Here is a 21,287-nt window from a genome sequence, read left to right as displayed (position 1 = left end):
TTTATTCAGGCCTAGTATGCCAAGGTTTCTTTATCAAACCTGTTAAGTTTGAGGTTAAATGAACTTGATACTCAATGGCTATTTTACGTCCAACTGATATTGGAGTGGACAAAGATGAAGTCCCTCACATAAAGAATATATATATTGATCTAATCTGAACCACTCCTGTATATAATATATGTGCACTATCTGTATCCTTAATCCCTGTCACGATGGTTGGAATCTTCCTTACTTCTCATGTTGCCATCTATATTGGTTAGAGCCACTGGAATCTCTGAGAGAATATCAGAGTTGTTGCCTATAGTTATTTTTGGGGCGTGTGTTTCCTTAGCTCTCATTTCTCTTGAGCATCGTCAGTTATATGGGGATATTAATGTTTAAGTCTTATCCTTCCTTGTGCTTGGCTCAGACATTGTGCTATTGATTTGTTTTAATGGTGGATATTTGACTTTGTCCACTGTAATGCTCCCTTATGCGAATGATTCTTCATATTTTTCGAGGATAGGATAGATGGAATATACGTCTATGCTTAGTCATCAACTCCAAGTTTTCCTTGAGACCCTCTTGTCTTGTCTGCTTATTATATTTACTAATGACTCATCGATACTGGCTGGAGATTGCTCGATAGTTATTTCCTTGCTTTCCATGGCCTTCACATCCTCTGATCCGTCTTATTGATTATTCAGCGTTGGAGTGTGGAGACACGTCTTCTGTTTAATTATCTTTTTCTCTCCCTCTTGTTCTGCGTTAATGCTTATTACTCATCTACAATAGTTTCCTATTAATGTTGGAGGCTGTTGTTCTCGATTTGAATCCTTATGCTCCTCGCTGCTCACAGCTGCTGACGTACTGCTCCTCCTCGGACGTTGCTCCAGGTAATACTTAACAGGCCGAATGTAATAGTCAAATAATCTCCTACCGCTGCCTGTAATGTTTACATTCTTCCTTCCTGAGTTCCACTCATATCTGATAAAAATCTCCGTTCCTCTTTTCTCCCTTCATTATGTGATGCAATACTCCTTTAATACTATCTAGTATCAAGAGTTACGTCTCTTCTCCACAAGTTATCTTAACATTATGATTAATATTAGGATAAAGTATACTAATATGATATGTCTGATTCATATTAATATTTTAATAATATTTATCATAAATAATTTATATTTAGTTTTTATATAATTTAATTGATATTTATATTCTTTCTTTATATTAAGTAAAGTATTTGGAATTATTATTTTATCATTTATTATTTATGTTCATGATATATGTAGTGTCTTGATTATTTCAATGATTAATATTTTATTTATTTAAATGTGATGAAGCAATATATATTATTATTATTTTACCATTTGTATTAGAGATAATATAAAAATAATATATATTATAATCTTATTTGTTATGTTATTTCTTTATTAGTATTATTTGTTACACTATCTATCTTTATACTATAATTATATTATTTAATATTATTTCAAAAATGAGGACATTACAATGAAGGAAAGTCCAGAACTGCTCACCGTTTGCACAGATCTGCAAGGGAAAAGAACACAAGAAGTTCTACTGTTCGTGCTCCAAAATCTCCAGCTAACCCTCCTCTTTCCCCCATAATGACAACTTTAATTTTTTTTTTTTTGGCAGAAAAGAGAAAGGGATGAAGAAGAATAAAGGTAGAGAGGTCTCAAGAGATATGCCCAAAAAAATGTTGGGGTTTTGAACTATGAGCCTTCAAAGAAAATATCAAGCATCATGGTCGTAGCTTAGACCAACTCCAGTAATGAATTCACAGTGAACAATACCCAGAAATCTGCTATTTAAGCCCAGAAAAGCACCTTGATTTTATCAGCTTGAGCTTCCATGGCAACATGCCTAGATATGCCAATCATCTTCAGCCAAGAACAGAAGAAAGGGAAACTGATGCAGTTCAAACTCCATGTTTTTAGCCTACAAACCATATGGCAGTGGTGGAAGCAGAGGTCCACATTTTCTTAAAATTGCAAATGGAAAATGAAGTGACTTTTGTTAGTCTCTGCCTTATCTATAGGGCAGGGAACTAATGTTTTCAGTTGTGGCACATAATTAAATTTTATGATCAGGGAACTAATGTTTTCAGTTGTAGCACATAATTAAATTTTATGATCAGAGACACTTTATCATTAAAGTTTAAAATTGATTTAATTTTTTAACATTTATTTCTATTTAGTGATTGGCTAATCCCCATTTTTCTAGGGGTAAAATTGATTTACTGTCACAAAATTTATCAAAAATTATATTCCAGAATCTTCTTCAACAATCTTATTTTCACCGCCTCAAAGTCCATCCACTGTTAGGCTGCCAGCTGATGAATCTCATTATCCCACACATCCCACAGTTGGCTCCAATCTCCCTCTTCCTGCAAACGTGTGAACCATGGCTTACGCACAAAGATCACCCTGAAGGAGGGGATCTACCTCATCAGTTGCTAGAGCTGTATAATTCTCCAAACAACTCGATTAACAGGATGAAAACATGCTGGTTCAAAATCTTCTTTTGATATTACAAAATAAAATCACCCTTCTGTGTACTACCCAAGGACAGTCTGCTCAGCTTCATAACAATAGCAGAGCGACCCACAAATCTGAGGCTGAAAGTAGTCTATATGATAAAATTCATATTAGTAAGAAAAACAACTAGTACTATAACATTGGCAAATGAATGATACGAAACAATATATAATTTTGTTTGTCATCGCTGGCAAGTTGACAGTCGTGAAGGAGAGCTGGGGATGAACATTTAATCCCAGGCCTTTGATGGCACAGCAAAAGCTTCAGCTTGGAACGAGAATGGTGAACAAATGATATTGGAGAGTTCTGATACGACCAAATTGCAATTCAATTGCATAAATATTCTTCTCACCAAATGCGTAAGCAAGTCGTGGAACTCATCTGGATATCATCGATGAAAATCTGTTCCTGTTTCGAGCTTTCGTTTATTTCTGTATATATAGAATATATTCTTTTGAAAAAAATAAATCTTTTATTTCAACATCGTAAGCTCCAGCGGCCATTTCTGCTGTGTCAAAGGAACCTAGCCAAAATTTCTTCTTTTCTTGAGGTCGCTGAATCTTGGAAACTCATTTTCAATACTAGAACAAATTATAGAAAGTGCATGAAATTTCTCATTTTCAATGCATTATTTGCTAGCCACGACGCTTGACATTTCCTTAGAATTGTCTGGTCTCCAATGATAGACATTCATACTGTTTGGAAATAATTTCAAGAATTTGATCTTAATCAATGCTTATTAATCCATTAAATGTACTGTTCATCACGCCCAAATCAATGCTTGCCAGTCCGTTAAATGTTCGGCTCAGCCTCTCGTAAGCCTTATCACCTCAAAAAAATTAATTAGATTATGATAGTTACGTTTTGCAATTGTGTCATTGTACGTACGATATAAACTGTAAATTTTTTATAACAGAAAAAAATATTTCATGGAAATAATTTCATCACATTTGAAAAATAATTAATTTTAGTTTCAATTTGAAGAATTAATTATAATTCCAATTTGAATTCAGCGGTGCTACAAACCCTAATGTACGAGAGTTCAAAATAATTTAAAAATGATAAAATTATTTTTTTCCAATTTAAAATTTATTAGAATAAGTACTCTAAAAAACAATCATATAAAAATAAGAAGTAAAAATGTATATTTCAAATTTTCTAAATGTCGTTTAAGTGAACAGACTTTTTAACAATTTATTTTTCAGTCATCATCACTAATATTGATCAATGAAAACCTCATTTAACAAGTTCTTGTTATTGATAGATTTGCAAATGAGCGTAAATGCTTCTTTTCGATAAGTTGTTTTACTGTTTTTGTTGCTCTTTGCTATTCGATCACTGTGTGTTACTACACTCAAAAACACCCTTTCATTAAATATACTCTAGCTCTCTCAGAGCTCTTGTTAATTTTAGGATAGTAATACCCTAGAAGCTTTGTGGAAGTTGTACCCATTTTATGGGAAATATTTTCATATTCTAATTTTATTCCAGGCAAGTGGATGACTTTCTTTGCCAAGGGGCCAAAATGTATATAAAAATATGAATGCCAAATACCTTAGGGAAATAGGGAATGTAAAGATTCTTATAAGTATTTTATGTTTATCACTTATTAACAATATATTTATTTAAACATGTAGTTTATATTTTAATAAATATTTAAGTATATTAATGATATTATTAAATTGCATTTTTTATCACTCAAATAATATTATGAATATGATTAAATATTTATTAAAAAATAAACTATAAATATTGTAATAAACATTATTAATAAAAGTTTTAAGCATCTTATACTTATCTAATTAATTTAATGATATTAATTAGATAAATGATTATAAGTCATTTAAAAAATCTGATAAAAATCAAATATTTGTTTTATCTTATATTTCCTATTTGCCTTTTTTTGCAAATGTAAGACATTTATTAAATGATATTATAAATTATTTATTTAAGTTTTATTTAAAATGCATTTTGAGAGACACGTTTAAAAGTGAAATAAAACATCTACTTAATACTTATTAATAATTATTAAATGAATTATAATTGATAATTATTTTAATAAATGTGATGCAGGAGCATCTTGGGGTAGTTGGCTATCCTACATGATTAAGGGATTTTGGTGGAGTTGAGTGGACCTATTTGGGTCTTGGGTAATTAATTTTGATTTATTTGATAAGTGTTGTAAGCCTTTAAAGGAATTTGGTATTTAATTTCTGTTGGAGGCAGACTTTTGACTTTTCATGTAGTTAACGTAAGGGATATTTATTTTGTAGCTTGCTGGGCTGACTTGTGGCTTAATTGGGTATAAGTAGGTTGTCTTGTGGATTCTTTAGGCATTATTCATTCATTCATTTGTAGAAGGGAGTCTGGGGAATAGTTGAAGAGCGAGTCTTTCTTGAGTCTGTGGACAGAGCGCTGAATGTGAGGCTATTTACAACAAGATTGTGATTATTCATCTTTCTTGGAGAAGAGGAGGTGGTAGAGGAGCAAATTTTGAGAAAAGCTAGTAGTTGAGGCTTGGAAAATAAGAAGATTGCTTGTTGGGCTTGCGAGTACTAGTTTGGATCTTCCTTGGAGGTTTCTATCAGAGTGTGGATCTGGACTAGCTAGGGTTTGGAAAGGATCTTACATAACTATTACTTGCTTTGTATTTGGCTGTAACCGGGAAGGCCTTACAGCCGGCACATTGCATGTAATTAGTTATTTTATGAATAAAGAGTTATGATTTGGTATTAGATCTTGCATTGTTGTTTATCTTCCATTGTGTGGTTATTCATTGGGGGCTAGGACATCTACTTTGGGGATTCTCCTACCTTGCACTGCACCAAGTGGTATCAAAGCAAAGGTTGTTCCTGAGCGTGAGGATAGATCGCCGAAGTTGAGGTAGTTTGCTCCAGGACGTTGGGAGGACATGCAAATGCATCAGATGGAAGGTTGATGTTGTTTGAGAAGATTGATCTGTTGGTGATTTATTGTAGAGGGTTTGCAAAGATCTTGGAAGATGGCTCTGAGAGGATTATACCCTATAGTGATTGCAAATCTCCGTGATGTGGTGGAGAAGAGGTTTTTCGAGATGTTTGCTCGGTTTGAAGCTAGTTTGGTTGATCGAGTTAAGGAAGAGATGGTTGAGTTTCGTAGAGATTTGTGGAGCTAGAGTCTACCGATCTGAAAGAGAGTTGTTTGGCTGGTTAGAAGACTTGTTCAAGAGAGAAGATGGCATTGCAAGGTCGAGGTGGAAGAATTTGGTTTTGTTGATCACTTTGTGGAGCCTGATCTTGCAGAGCAACTGGAGGCTATTGCTGAGGATATTCCTAATTTTGTTGATGCTGGGATGGAGATTGGTTTTCATGATCAGTTGGTTAAGTTTGACATGGAGATTGTAGAGCACTCAGTTGTGGATGATCCAATTGCTATTGGTGGTGGTGACTTGTATATTGTCGAGTATCTTGTTGTGAGCAATGAGATGGTTGGTGTTGTGACTTTGGAATGTGTTGATGGAGATCTACATATTACTACTGATATGAAGTTTTATGCTGCTGGTGTGAATTCACTAGTTGCTGATGTGGATGAGGGTTTGCTAATGAAACATTATGTTTAGTTTGTTCCTGGGAGTGAGCATGCTGATTGGATGTTGAGATTCTGGTGTTTGATAGAGTGATGTAGATGTGGATGGTTTGCATGTTGGTTTTCTTGTACCTGTTGGTGTGGAAGCCTTTGGTGAAGATGAAGACGTTTGTGGATTTTTTTTATTGGACATCAAGGTGTGGGACACACTTTTCTTTTCGTACCTGGGGAGTTTGATGCAGAAGCATCCTAGGGTAGTTGGCTATCTTGAATGATTAAGGGATTTTGGTGGAGTTGAGTGGACCTATTGGGTCTTGGGTAATTAATTTTGAATTATTTAATAAGTGTTGTAAGCCTTTAAAGGCATTTGGTATTTAATTTTTGTTGGAGGTGGACTTGTGGCTCTTCATGTAGTTAATTTAAGGGATATTTAATTTGTAGCTTATTGGGCCGACTTGTGGCTTACTTGGGTATAAGTTGGGGGTTTTGTGGAGTCTTTGGGCATTATTCATTTAGAAAAGGAGGAGTGAGTATGGGGAATAGCTGAAGAGCTAGTTTTTCCTGAGTTTGTGAACAGACCACCGAATGTGAGGCAATTTACAACAAGATTGTGCTTATTCATCCATCTTGGAGAAGAGGAGGTGGTAGAGGAGTGAATTTTGAGAATAGCCAGTAGCTGCTAGTAGCTAAGGTTTGGAAAACAAGGAGATTGCTTGGTGGGCTTGTAGTACTAGTTTGGATCTTCCTTGCAGGTTTCTACAAGAGTGTGGATTTGGACAAGCTAGGGTTTGGATGGGATCTTGAGGGATCTTACAAAACTATTATTTGCTTTGTATTTGGCCGTAACTGGGAAGGCCTTACAGCCCAACACATTGCATGTAATCAGTTATTTTATGAATAAAAAGATGTGATTCAGTATCAGATCTTGCATTATTGTTTATCTTCCATTGTGTGGTTATTTGCTGGCGGCTAGGACTTCTCCTTTGGGGGTTCTCCTACCTTGCACTGCGCCAAAATGTTATCATAGTAATAATATTATTAAAGTAATTCAAAGTTATTACTCAAATAATATTACCAATTTATTAAATATTCATTAAAATAATACAATTACAAATCATTTAATAAATTGATTTAATTATCAAATAGATGTTTTATTTACTTTTAAAGGGTCAAACAAAAGTTTTTTGTAGAAGTGTCAAGGCCATTTTGATTTGATGGGAATTCAAAATGGGGAGTTATTGTGTTTTAGAGACTTTTGGGAGTCTTTTTGGAGATAAAGATGTATTTGAAAAGGCGTTTATGATGATATTTTGGGGCCATGAGTTTTTGGCAATATCTACATCTTTTTGAAGACTTTTTAGGGTCTAAAATTTGGCCTTGAAGGCTCAGTTCGACCAAAGAGTTATTGCTCTCCTAAATGCAATTGAATGTGAAAATGCACAAGTATGAGCTTGAAGCTCATTTGTAAGGGTTCTTGTTTTTATGCAAAGGCAGTTCTAAAGTGATCTGTTTTGGGTCCTTCATGATATTTTTGCAGATTACTTTGTAACCAATTTGATGAGTGTTATTATTCTAACTTTGGAGCTTGAATAAAGAATAGTTTGGGAGCCCATATTGTGTTCACTTTGTTGTGTAAGTTACTGATCTGCTGTAATTTTGTGATTTGTTTTGAATCCTTGAGTTTGTCTCAGTTCTAGCATTTGTAAGTGAATTTTGGAATACCCATATAGGTTATAAGTTGTGAAATTGTAATTCTTTTTAGGTTGCTAATTGTGAATATCATTATTCCTATTAGCAGTTTGTCTAAAGTCTATCCTGATAAATTGATATTATACGAGTTTTCTGAGATCAATATTGCGCCCATATTGAACTGTTTAGTAAATCTTCATTATGTCAAGTCAATAATATTCTCATCTTAAGTGTTTTGGTGCATGACCTTAAGTTTTAGTTGAGTATACCAGTTTAATATTTACATTTCATGCAAGTAGTCTTTCTTACCCTTTCCAACCAAATATTTTACATTCTTGCATCGGTGTTAGGTGAAGTATCAGATAGGAACCAACCTGGAATCCGAAGATTGACTCCATTTTTGGGTAACCCACAGACCCAGGAGTATTTCCATGATTTTCAGAGTGACTAAATTTTAGGATTCGGTCAGGGTGCAACTTTTGGAGATGACAGTTACTATTTCACATATGATATGTAATAAAAGGTGATCATCGTTTATTGACATATATAAACATAAGGTAACTGTTCTAAGGTGACGATCTTAGAAATGGTAGACCTTTTCATGAAAAACTTAATTAAGTTGTTGTCCTAGAGTGTTGAAAGTCATGATAACGAATATATATAAATAGAAAGTAACCATTTTAAGGTGATGATCTTATTAATGGTAGACCTGTTATCATGATAGAAGCCATGATAAGGAACGTATCATATAGAAGGTAACCATTGTAAGGTGACAATCTTATAAATGGTAGACCTGTTATCATGACAAATTTCATTAAGTTGTTGCCCCAGAGTACTAGAAGTCGTGATAACGAATGTGTCATGATCAAACTTCAATAAATTATTGTTCCGAAGTGTTGAAGATCATGATATTTGTCATGATAGAGACCATGACATGTGATTTCTTGTTATTTGATATACTATTTTAAATTGTTGTTCTAGAGTGTCGGAAATTGGATAACTCAGATCCTTCTAGGATATGACATTCTTTTGGTAGGCATCAAGGATTCAATGCCAATGCACATATCAAAAGAATATACATATGATGAATATTATATGATTGATATTTCTTGTTGAATCATACTTTGGTTTATATTGAAGGATAACATTTATGTTAATGGATTTATGTTGATATCCTTAAATATACCATTCAAAAAATATCATATTGAGATGATATCTCTCCATATTCTTGAGAGCATAATGTGTTATATAAATTCTCCTTAGATAAGAGGGAGTGTGAAAGTTGTAGCTTTAATTCGATATGAGATACATTGTTGTTATTGGTAAATCATCATTTTCTATATACGTATTTATGTAATAATAATATTTATTATTACATATATTATAGTAATATATATATTATGGTATATAATATATATATTATATTATATATAATACATATATATATATATGTGTGTGTGTGTGTGTATATATATATATTCATATATACATATATTATACAAATTATTAATTATTAAATATATTAATTAAATGATGATTAAACCTTAGAGATATGTCTCCGCTCATATTTAAATAAGATCCAAATCTGCATTTGGAACACATCAATAACATTGGCAATGTTAGTACATTTGCAGAAAACAATTCATGTTACTCAACAAAACACATTAGCAATAATAAAAATTATAGCGGTTAGAGTCTTAGGACCGTTGCTTCATCAAAGACTAAACATCGTTACAATTATAATATTGTAGAGCTATTTCAAAATTATAAAAAAGAAATTACATCAAAAGTATATTTGAAAGTATTATAATGTCACTCATTAATATTAAACTTCTCTATTTTTTGTTAGCTTGAAGGATGCAAAAAACGAAGGTTGTTTGAATGGTGGAAGCAAGGGATACCATACAACTATGCTATTTGACGATTTAGATTCCCAGAGGTTCAAACTTGCCTCTGATACCATGTTTTACAAGGATCGCTTGCATATGTAATAACACTTCCTTCTTGGTATGTGCATTACAAGTGTATTAATCTCTCTTTATATTGTGAATGAGATATTGATAGACATGTCCCGTGTAGGGACATGTTTATTGATTCATATTTAATTAATAGAACAATTTACAATTTAACTACACACACACATATCACATATATATTTAGTCCGGTTGAGTTTATCCAACTCAAGCTGCCAAAAATTAACATTGGGTATGGCAATTTTTTATAGATAATTTAATATTTATAGAAAATCTGAAAATAGGAGTCATGACAATGGTTTTTCAAAATAAGAACAGTGATAAAGTTTACAAATGTAATATTTTGATTTCAGTTTCAGATTTGCAATATATTTGTAGTAATAACATATGATAAATGTTTAAAATTTAAATGCATAACAAAGAAGGCAAACTTTAAACATGAACAAGAAGATTATAAATCATATAACAATGGCATATGTTAAATGATAAACTTCTTGTTAATGCATGTAGCTTCGGTCCGACATTACTGTGATAAGCACATACGTATGTATATATGTACAATAACATGTTGCACACCCTGTTATACATATATGCATACGTACATGTTGTTTGTATCATCCACAGTCTGAAACCGATGAGATATATATGTTCAGAGATCATTAAGGCATGATCGAGATTACTTTTGGCTCCTTTGATTCTTAGATCATGATCGATCTATCCTTTATATTTGGCTGCAGAGTTAATGATTCGCTATACATTTAATTGTTTTGGTTAAGACAGTAACTAATAATGAGGATTAGTTAACTAATGAATGGGTGTGAGAATGAATGTCCATGTCTCCATGTCTCCAATGGAGACATGGCCATTCATGCCTGCACCCCTTCCGTATGTTATATATCCAATCTGCCCAATGAAATCTTGGCATCGAAATCTATTAATGCAAGCAATTCAAAGGATTGAAGATAAATTTTGAGTTCCATAATATTTTATCTCTGTTATTACTGCACTAACGTTTGCAGATTCTGGAAGCGATTCAATCCATTGGTGTTATTGTTCATACCTGCAACAAAAAGTATGCAATAAATTAAATCTGTTAATAAACTTTACACTTCTTACTTGAAGAGTGATAATGTTTATCCTTAATGACTATTGTATCAATGTTTCAAACTGATAAAATATTGAATTAAGCTTGATAAACAACAAGCTGATACACAATCCAAAAACTGAAACAAAAGTTAGAAATCTTAATTAAATTCTTTAGCTGTGATGCTCTCCACTAAATATCCAATAATTGAGATATGTGTACCAGGTACTTGAGTACACATCCCAAGAGTATGGAGTCGAGTACCTATACAACCTAGATTTATTTATCTATGTAGCTTGATCCTCAAGAGTTACAAAGAAAAGAAAACATTGAAGTGAGGGTTCACACATAAAGATTAAGATGACTTCCAATTTTTGCAATTGGGCAATGGTTGAAAATGTCAGTGTTTGAAAGATCTGTTACTCTTGAGGCTTCACTGCTTTGGATAGTTTCTATTTGTTGTCTTCGTTTCAGAATTTATTTTATTTTAAATATGTGTTGTGTTCGAAGAATTAGTGTGCTAGTGAATGCTAAATGCAAATGAAATAATTTATTCTTAATTGATATTAGTGTTTGGTATTAGAAAAATAGAACAGATTTAAAATAGAGAAAGAAGGAACTTCAAGCTTTTTATTTTATTGAATAATAGATGCAAATTTATACAATTGCTTGATCCAACAACATTTCTAAATGATTGCTAATTAGATTGACAACAAACTACTTCATGATTGACAACACACACATAAACTTGACAGCTAACTGAAACTAATGGACACCTAATTCAAACACATCTACAACTAGTCATTGTTTACAACTTGAATTCTATGACTCACAACTGACCTGAACTTATGTTGCGAGCAACTCAATTAAGGTTTACCACATGTGCAACATTCATTTATTTACTACTGTTGGAACATGAACTCCAACACCCCCACGTAATATGACAACTAAAGAAAACATTATGTAGAAACCATACTTTGAAAATAGGTCATAGAGGAGTAAGACTTTCTCAAGTTGCTCCCAACTGCTGGTATAGTCATGCAGCTATCATCTAACTTTGAAACACCATTGGAAAAACCATCTCCACATGAAATACTTCATAGCCCTCGTAAAGCTATGATGCCAAGCTCTATATTTTTTAGATCTCCCTGAACTAGTGGACACCAATCCAAACATGTGTCTCATAACCCTCATAAGGGTATAGTTTCTCCAATCCTATAGCACCTCAGACTATTCGAGCATCCATCTAGCCTCTACCACATCTTTTCCTATTTTTCAAAGTATTGATCTCTCCAAAATCAAACAAATTCTTCAATGAAATTATAATCATCTGGTGGGTCTTCTCTAGGCCTCATCTTCTTAACAACTTCTTATCTAACAGACAAAACTTAATAGGAAGATGACTTCGATATCATATTAGAAAAATAGAACAATAGATTTAAAACAGAGAAAGAAGGAACTTACATCTTTTTATTTTATTGAATAATAGATGCAAATTTATAGAATAACTTGATCCAACAACATTCCTAAATGACTCCTAATTAGATTGACAACAAACTACTTCATGATTGATAACACAAATAAATTTGACAGCTAGCTGAAACTAATGGACACCTAACTCAAGCACATCTACAACTAGTCATTGTTTACAACTCAAATTCTATGATTCAAACCTGAACTGAACTTATGTTGCCAGCAAATCATTTATTTACTACTATTAGAACATTAACTCCAACAGCTTTGCTGTTAATGCCAATTCAAATCAAAGATGAGCTGGTCTTATATAAGCAATTTGGAAGGTTTCGGGGTTTTTTTAAGCTGACATGATATGGTATCAATGTCATGTTGTCTCGTATATTTTCTTATAGAAGTATACTGTAAGGTTTTATTTTACGTCTGGAGCACAAGCATTTTTTTTGTGTAGCATATGGCAGGTGGTTTAAGGTGCTGACATGAGTAGCCACCCCTGTATCAGCTACTGCTTGACTTCCATATTGCAATGGTTTACCCATTTTTCCTTCTTATATTTTATTTATTTCCTTTACAGTGTTCGCTATTTGCTTAGCTCTATGTTATAGGAGAATGTTTACTAATACATGCATTTTAAGTTTGTATGTGCAATATGTCTGTCATCGCTCTTAGTCACTATTACTAACACTATTGTTCAGGACCAACTGGTAACTTCTATTACACAACCATTAAAGATTCACGCACTACAGGAAGCCAAACAAGAAACAAAACAAAACAACTACTTCATTGAATTCCCCAGCCTTGCCGAATGAGTACAATTCATAATTTTAATTCGATTTATAAAACAGAACATGGTCCACCAAATGTTCTTTTCTCTTACTTTCTGCTAATTCAGGGTTCTATCTCACTAGCTTGTTTTCCCTCTTTCCAATATTTATGTTTCTTTAAAGAAATGCACGCAGCAGCTAACATGGTGGGACAGGTTTAGTGATTAACCTTCACAAAGTTGAAAATTAGCTTGTCGTTGGTTTAGTTCAGATTGATTCAAATGTGAAGGGCTCAGTAGTCCTAAATTTCACTTCCTTAACATGACATGCCTGGTAGCTGTGTTTATGGCACCTCTTCTTCTCTCTTCTTCTGAATCCTCATGGCAAACTTTATGCATACAAGTTACCAATATTGGTGCACCTAAGAGTTGACAAAAGAAATTGTGTGTATCCCTTTTAAAACCAATGCCACTTTAGCAAGAGTGAAATGGGGAATCATCCTCTCTTTACCCACTTTTGTCCTTGCTAATCTTTGCAGTTGCATTTGAATTTTGCATTCAAAGAGAAACATCAGTAAGCAATAGTTATGGCGAAGAAATGATTATGCTTACACACAGGTTTGAGTAATGGAGTTCAATTTCACAAATTTGGCAGGAGCAAAATTATAGTTCCAGACTTTTCTTTATACCAACTGTTCATCTATTAACAGACCCTCAGTCAAAATTAAAACGGTGAGTCACAAATTGTAGAAATGGATTTTACTTACACTAGGCCATGCTTCAATTCCTGCATTAACTGTGTGTACTTGAGAGTTTGAAACAGGGATCTACATCAAGAATTTGAGATGTCTACTTCGGAATTGGCTTCAGACTTTGCATCCATTGTTTTTGGGCAGTGTAGACCCAAACAATAGCTTAATTGCTACTTACTTTTAGTCTTTTCAAGTAACTCCTTTCCCATGTGAGAATTAGTTGCTACTTACTTTTAGCCCCTCTGCTTCCAGAAATGCAACAATGGAGATTAAAGACTAATGAATATCTTATATAACGAGGAAAGTCGAGGCTTTCTAAAACTCTGTACTTTACCAATATCACTTCCTATTTCCAAAATATAATTACTGTATTTTGGCGATGTATAGAAACTATAATATTAGGGTCAAGTGTTGAAACATAGTATTTGCAATTATTTGTGGAGTGACCGTGTTATTTGTAATTTCGGTGCACTCATAAGAGGAAACTTGCCATTGCCAAGGCACAAGGCGATTTGTTAGAAGCCATGGTATCTCTCAATATATACCTTCAGATGTAAGTGAGGCAATGCGCCTTTTTATTAAACAGAATTATAAGCAGTGGTGGAAAATGATGTCAATATATTAAGTTAGTTTAAAAAATCCTCCGTGCAGATGGCATGCTATATAATGATGCATGGAGGGAGGTTGCCGACATATGTTTCTCTTCAAATGTGAGTTATTTGTCTTTCATGTTCTCCACCTCCACACAGCCTAAGATTACCTTTTTATGTCTTCTAATTTTTAAATCTCTGCTGCGTTTAGTAAGAATTTTGCTTCAGTCTCGGAAGCAAAATTTGAGTATGTTACTTGGGCAATTAATTTATTTTAACTTCTCGGTAGAAGAATTAGTGAAGGTCTGATCAAGTAAAAAAACATATTCTGAATGACATTGTAGCCATCACTTGGTTTTTGGTTCCTGTCTTGCAGGTATAAAAAAGCAGCCTTTTGCTCTGAAGGGCTAATACTAGCCCAACCATCAAATGCTTTGTTTCCCCTATCATACGCGGAGGTGTGTGGCTTATCATCAATTTCCTTTTTTTGAAGTCTTGTAAATAATTGTACTACATGTGGATATTAAGTATTGGTAAATATGGTGCTTAATAAAGGGGCAACCCCTAGCACGCACGGTAGACTGATAGGCTTGAAGTCATGGGATACCCCATGTGAAATTTAAAAATAAAATAAAATAAAATGGAGCTTGAACATAGTGCACAGTGAGATTGTTTTGCAAGTGTTGATGCTTACACCAAAGTTGTCCTCTTATTCAAATACAAATCCTTTTGGTTATCTTCTCCCGCTGTCTGGTCTGTAAGAAGTTATCTTGGTCTGAAGTCTTACAGTCATAGATCTTCTGATAGGTTGAGAGACGGGGCTTTTCTCCCAATGATGTGTCAATAGCAAACTGTTCTCCACCGCCACACAGCCTAAGATTAGCATTTTTTGTCTTCTAATTTTATATTTATGCTTAATTGCAACAAAGGCAACAGGATTAAACATTCAGCGAGCCATTAATTTCCCTGTTTAAGGGGAGGGTTGCTAAATAAGAGAAGCCAATACGCTTTTACTGTATTTGATAAATCTCCAGCTTAAATTCCAGTTCCGACATCATGAAGAAATAAAGGCCATATGGTGTTTTGTGGTATTTTGAGAAGCTGCTTCCAATTTATCTTTATCTCTTTTCCAAAAATCCCAAATTTGATTCTACTTTGCTTTTAGTCATTTCATATGAGACTTTAATGCAAGACAAAATAGGCATCCCATAGAGAGGATGATTTGAAGAATGAACCTTTTGAGTTACTGAAATGAATTTTTATAATTATTCAGCACCTATTTAAAAAGCTTGTGATTGCTGCTTCTACTAAATTCCCTCATTTAAAAAATTTTCATGCTGGTAAATTAATTCAACAATGCAATACTTATGATTCTGAATAGCTTTTACCATATCAGAGCTTCTGTAAAATTTCAAACTTGTCTGCATCATCTAGAGCAAACTGGTGAACCAAAAATATTTTGAATTGCAATCTAGAGATAGCACAGGATACCATTTTTCGTTCTTCCAACAAAAAGAGCTCTTAGAGCATATGATGATGCAGCAGAATTATAAATTGTATGGTTTAGATAATGCTTTAGATAATGTCAAATGGGTTAGATATAATTGTTACATGGGTTAGATAATGCTTAGTTGCACAATTATATCTAACCCATGTAACTAAGCACAAAAAAGTTAACCCATGGAACAATTATATCTCATCTAAAATAACTTAATTAAAAAAGGGTATATGATAGCTAAGCACCAAAAAGTTAAAAACCACCATGAAGACAATGTTGGGGATTTCACTCCCGGTTAAAACTAGGTATGAAGTGCCAACTGTGGTTTTGAAAGCGCTTGGATTCAGGAACCTCTAATGCTTTTGGCAACTGAACCACATGAGGGGGTCATGGAAAATTCAAGAGAGCTTTTTGGGCAACTCATGAAAAGAGAATGTTGGGTCATTGTTTCTCAAATCAAATATTTTATATTTATGATGGACAAACATGGTCCAGACAACGAAGGGAACACATATTTACCCTTTTTTTTCAATTTTAAGGTCTACAAATATGGGCACTAACAAGCCTTACTATGCCATTTTAAGTAGTACGTATCCTATTTGAGAATGCACTTTGACCTCAAGGAAATAAGCAAATAGCCACATGGACTTGTGGTGAAAAGAGCACAATGGGAAAAATGGGAAGATTAGTATATTACAAATTGGTTTTTTGCTATGGTTAATGTCTTAGTAAACCTGCCTCACATTGCAAGTCCCAACCATTGCATGCAGTTTGAAGCACTGAAAGTGACTAAGCATGTTCTCATAACTGGTCTCTCTGCCCTTGACCAATCTGCATTTTTTGAAAAAGTGGAAGATGATAAAAAAACCATTCAGGGGCATTTAATGGTGCAAGAAAAAGAATGGAATTAGTCAATGCATCGAGAATGCCGGACTATTGTTGCAGATCAAAATTAGCAGTTTCATGTTCCTTACACGAAATGAATACCTCAGCTATTTTCATATATACTACCATTCAATCTTTTTTAATCTACCTTCAATATCTTTCAGCTGAAAAAGACGTTTTCTCGGTTGTAAGGTTTTGTTCCAAACTTCCATGTCTTCTTTCAGTCTCAGATACATTCAACATCCACTCAATGTGATTTGTTTGACATATGGGTATTAATATTTTTCTTTTTAAAAAATAAATATTTGGCTCTATCCTTAAGTAACAATTTATTGTTTTCCTATATATTTTCTGTGTAGACTGCATAGTTCTAACATATTCCAAATTATCTTCAAGTCATCTTCAAGGGATTGAATTATTAACAACACCATTGAAAATTTATATATAATATATTTTTCCTTCCTGGAGTCATATGTGAGTATATAAATGTATTTCAAAGTGTTAGATCACAGTTGATAGTTTTCCCACAACGGGAAGAGGTAAGAACAATTCCATAAATAATTGTTGGAGCAAGAAAGATTTGTATAAATAATTGTTAAAGATATGGGTTTTGTGTTTTTTAATGAACCCAAAAACTTATCAGAGGATAGAAATCAATTGTTCTTTAAAATGGAGTACATTTATGGTTCTACCCTTTCCTCAGGACCGCTACCATTCAGTTCTTTCCATGTTGAACAATTTCTTGAAGCTAGAGTAGCTGTTACTTGATTTTTTGAGATATGTTTTATCTAAATTCTTGTCCATATGGAATTTTGCAACATATTTCTTGGTAAACCTATTAAGGATTTAATATTTTTGAGCCACTTTGGTAAACCTATTTACTGCTGACATCAAAGTTGTGATTTGATAAATCTCATTGTTTATTTCTATTTTTTCTTAATTTTTAATTGTATCAATGCAAAAAAACATATAAACCAGTTCAAGTCACACATTCAAATTGTAAAATTGTTTCTTCTAATTCTACAACTCTTCTTTTTGTTGTTACAAACATATTCAGTGACTGTAAAATTGTGTCTTACTTTTTTTAACTTTTTATCAAGCAAGGCTTGGGTCCTTCAAGCTACTCTAAAATATCTGGGCAATTCATTGTGATTATTGAATTGGTCTCCGAAATGCCATTCTCTAAAATCAACAATCTGGTTCACCATGGAAAGTTGGAAACCGTTACAATCCAATTTATTTACCCTTGGAACTTCCAATTCCATCCAAATGAAATGCTCCTTGTTAGATACTCTTGTATTATAATCTCCACATGTTTAACGAGACTTTTCATCAACAATTTTATGAGCTATCAAGAAGATACTATAGGATCTCTCACAATGATAATATTGCGTCACACAATCAATGCTATGCTACTTTATGTACCAAATTATTATTAAAGATAACCTGCTAACATAAGATAGGTAGGAGGGGAACCAAATCCACTCTCCTAACCCATTGTCAATAGTACACATGAAAAAAAACACAAATCTAGTTGTAAAGAACAAATTTATTCATGAAGACACATTAATTAGACAACTTGCATGATAAAATATACATGTGAGGTTGTAGGGCCTTCTTGTTTATGACTACTATAAAAAATTACAACATCTGAGTGCAAAGATTGCTATCTTGAGACTTTCACCTACTTTTCTAACGTCTAACTATCTAAAATTTCCAATGGCATTTTTTCCTAAATGTAATCCAAGTCCTTATATAGCCAGTAAGCCCACAAGTTGTCCTATTAGGAAATTAATTACAAAATAGGCCCTACCTTGGAGGAAACAAAATCACTAACAAATGGCCAAAAGAGAGTTTGCACTCTTAAAGATAGGTCCACACATGATCTAAATAAATGTTTCCCAATTGCTCAAGATGCCACATCATCATATTGAACGGTGTTGGAATAAAGTCCATGCTATGTGAGATGTATAAAGCAAAGAAAAGAGAGCAGAGAAAGAGACACAAAATGCCATGCACAAAGAACATTAGATTCTATGCAGCTAGGGTAGGGATCTACATTAGATCCACATTAAGATGCCAACCACATACAACATGGAACCACAAGAAGCGATGGCTACTCCATGAACAACAAAGTAATTGCTCTATGATCTAGGTTATCTTCTAATAACTCATCTAATTCAAAACAGTCATACATGTGTACAAAATTGAATATTGGTGAAATATCCATGTCCTCTAGTAATTCAACTTCAAAAGCATTACCATTGTCAAATTTTATCAAGATTTTACAAGGACCAAACTTTGTCATCTTCATCTCCAACAGGAAATATGTTTTTTAAGTGAACCATAACTTCATCTCCAACCTCAAAAGATCTATGCCTTCTTCCTTTATCTTCCCTCTATTTATACTCTAGATTACGAACTTTCAGATTCTTCTTCACTTACTCATGCAATGTCTTCATGAAATCCACAACTTCTTTTGCTTCAATACTCCTTTTCATCTTAGTACTCAATTCCCTCAACTTGGTTGTTCCTTTGAGATATATTCCAATTAATATCTCAAAAGGTGCCTTCTTAGTACTCTGATTTACATAGTTATTATATGCACATTTTGATTGTGCTAAAATCAAATCCCAATTAACATGCTTATCTCCAATCAAACATCTCAATAAGTTACCCAAACTCCTATTCATAACCTTAGTTTTTCCATCTATCTACTGATGTAATGTAGAATTAAACTTAAGCTTAGTATCCAACTTCTTCCATAGTGTCCTCCAAAAATAACCAGTAAACTTGGTATCCCTATCAGAAATAATAATCTTTGGTAACCCATGCAATCTTAGCACTTCCTTAAAAAATAATTCAGCCACATGTACTGCATCATATGTCTCTTACAAGGTATGAAATGAGCCATTTTAGAAAATTAGTCAACGACTACCAAACTAGAATCATCACCTCTCTAAGTTGTAGGCAAGCTAAGCACAAAATGCACACTAATATCCTCTCAAGGTTTATTTGGAACATGAAATGGTGAATACAAACCCAAATTCTGACTAGTTCCTTGTTTTCTTTTTGATAAGTTCTACAACTCTTAACCATCTTCTAAATATCTTTATAAACTTGAGGTCAGTAATATCTATTAGAGATGAACTTTACTATTTTGCCAATTGCAAAATGTCCACCAAAAAACACTCCACCATGTTTCCCCTTCATGATGTTACCCCTCATAGATCATTTAGTTATGTACAACTGAATTCCTTTAAACAACATGTCTTCTTGAATGAAATAATCAATCCAATTATCTTGTTCACTTGTCATTTGATTCTTACAATACTTCCAAGGTTCTCAAAAATTAGGATAGTCTCACACAAATGTTTCAAATCACAAAAACCAAGTACCTCAATTTTTTTTTTTTTTTTTTTTGTCAACAAATTACTTATGCTTAAAGCATCAACTACTATGTTTGATTGTCCACTTTTATGTTTCAACACAAAAGAAAAGTTCTATAAATACTCTACCCACTTCATGTGTGTTTGATTCAACTTACTTTGAATTCCTAGATATTGTAAATCTTTATGATTAGTGTACAAAGCAAAGTCCTTATGCATCAAATAATGTCCCCATTTCTTCAATGCTTGAATAGCATAGAATTTCTAATGATAAACTAAATACCTTTTCTTAGCGTCATTCAACTAATGGTTATAGAAACCTACAAGTTCACCTCTTGACACAAAAGATCTCTAATGTCACTTCTACTAACATCACAATTAACTTGAAAAACCTTTGTAAAATTAGGCAATGAAAGTGCAGGTAATTCTGCAACATTTTGTTTCAATGTTTCAAAACTCCTTTTTGCTCCATGTGTTCATTTGGAATCCTTTTTTATCCTTTCTCATAGTCTTTGTCATGACATTATTTACTAAACTGAAATTTCTTATGAACTACCTATATAAAATTGCGAATCCACCAGATGATTCGGCTTCCCCAACATTCTTAGGTGTAGGCCAATCAAGGATAACTTTTACCTTTACAAGATCTATCTTTAAACCATCAAAAATCACAAAATCAAGGTACATAAGTCCTTTCATGAATGAACATTTCTTCAAATTAACCAACAACTTCTCTTCATTCAATCTCTCTAACACTTGTTCAATATGCTCAAGGTGTTCTTCCTTAGTCTTACAAATATCAGGATGCCATCAAGATACACAATCACAAACTTACCCAAGAATTTATTTAAAAACCTCATTCATAAGTCTTGTGAAAGTACTTGGTGCATTAGTTAAATCAAAAGGCATAACCAACCATTCACAGAAATCTTCATTTTTCTTGAAAGTAGTTTTCCATTAATCTCATTCTTTGATTCAGATCTAATGCTACCAACTCTTGAAATCAATCTTTGTGAAATATCTTATTCCACTCTAACAATCCATTATGTCATTCATTCTAGGCATTGAAAACCTATACTTCACTGTT

The 21,287-nt window shown here is 33.2% G+C and overlaps 1 protein-coding gene across 10 annotated transcripts in view; it reads left to right on the top strand.

Moving 5' to 3' along the window:
- The window catches only part of LOC149546776 (uncharacterized), a 108,913-nt gene extending 93,394 nt beyond the window's left edge, over positions 1–15,519 (top strand). For 3 of the 10 annotated variants that reach the window (XM_089791360.1, XM_089791359.1, XM_089791355.1), the window contains exons 5-6: positions 14,490–14,548; positions 14,805–14,944. In XM_089791360.1, coding sequence (XP_089647486.1) covers positions 14,490–14,548; positions 14,805–14,810 — 65 coding nt within the window. In that variant the 3' untranslated portion in view covers positions 14,811–14,944. Of the gene's footprint in view, positions 1–13,741; positions 13,819–13,909; positions 14,392–14,489; positions 14,551–14,804 lie in introns of those variants that run through there. The other 7 variants (XM_089791357.1, XM_089791356.1, XM_089791358.1 and 4 more) reach the window with 5 other exon arrangements.
- The last annotated feature ends 5,768 nt before the right edge of the window (positions 15,520–21,287 follow it).

The sequence above is a fragment of the Cupressus sempervirens genome, chromosome 7 (genome assembly GCF_028749045.1).
Source record: "Cupressus sempervirens isolate cs-2001-9-10 chromosome 7, ASM2874904v1, whole genome shotgun sequence".
In the NCBI taxonomy this organism is placed as follows: Eukaryota; Viridiplantae; Streptophyta; class Pinopsida; order Cupressales; family Cupressaceae; genus Cupressus; species Cupressus sempervirens.
Note: the sequence above shows the minus strand (reverse complement) of the source record. Positions and strands in the feature narration are given on the sequence as shown.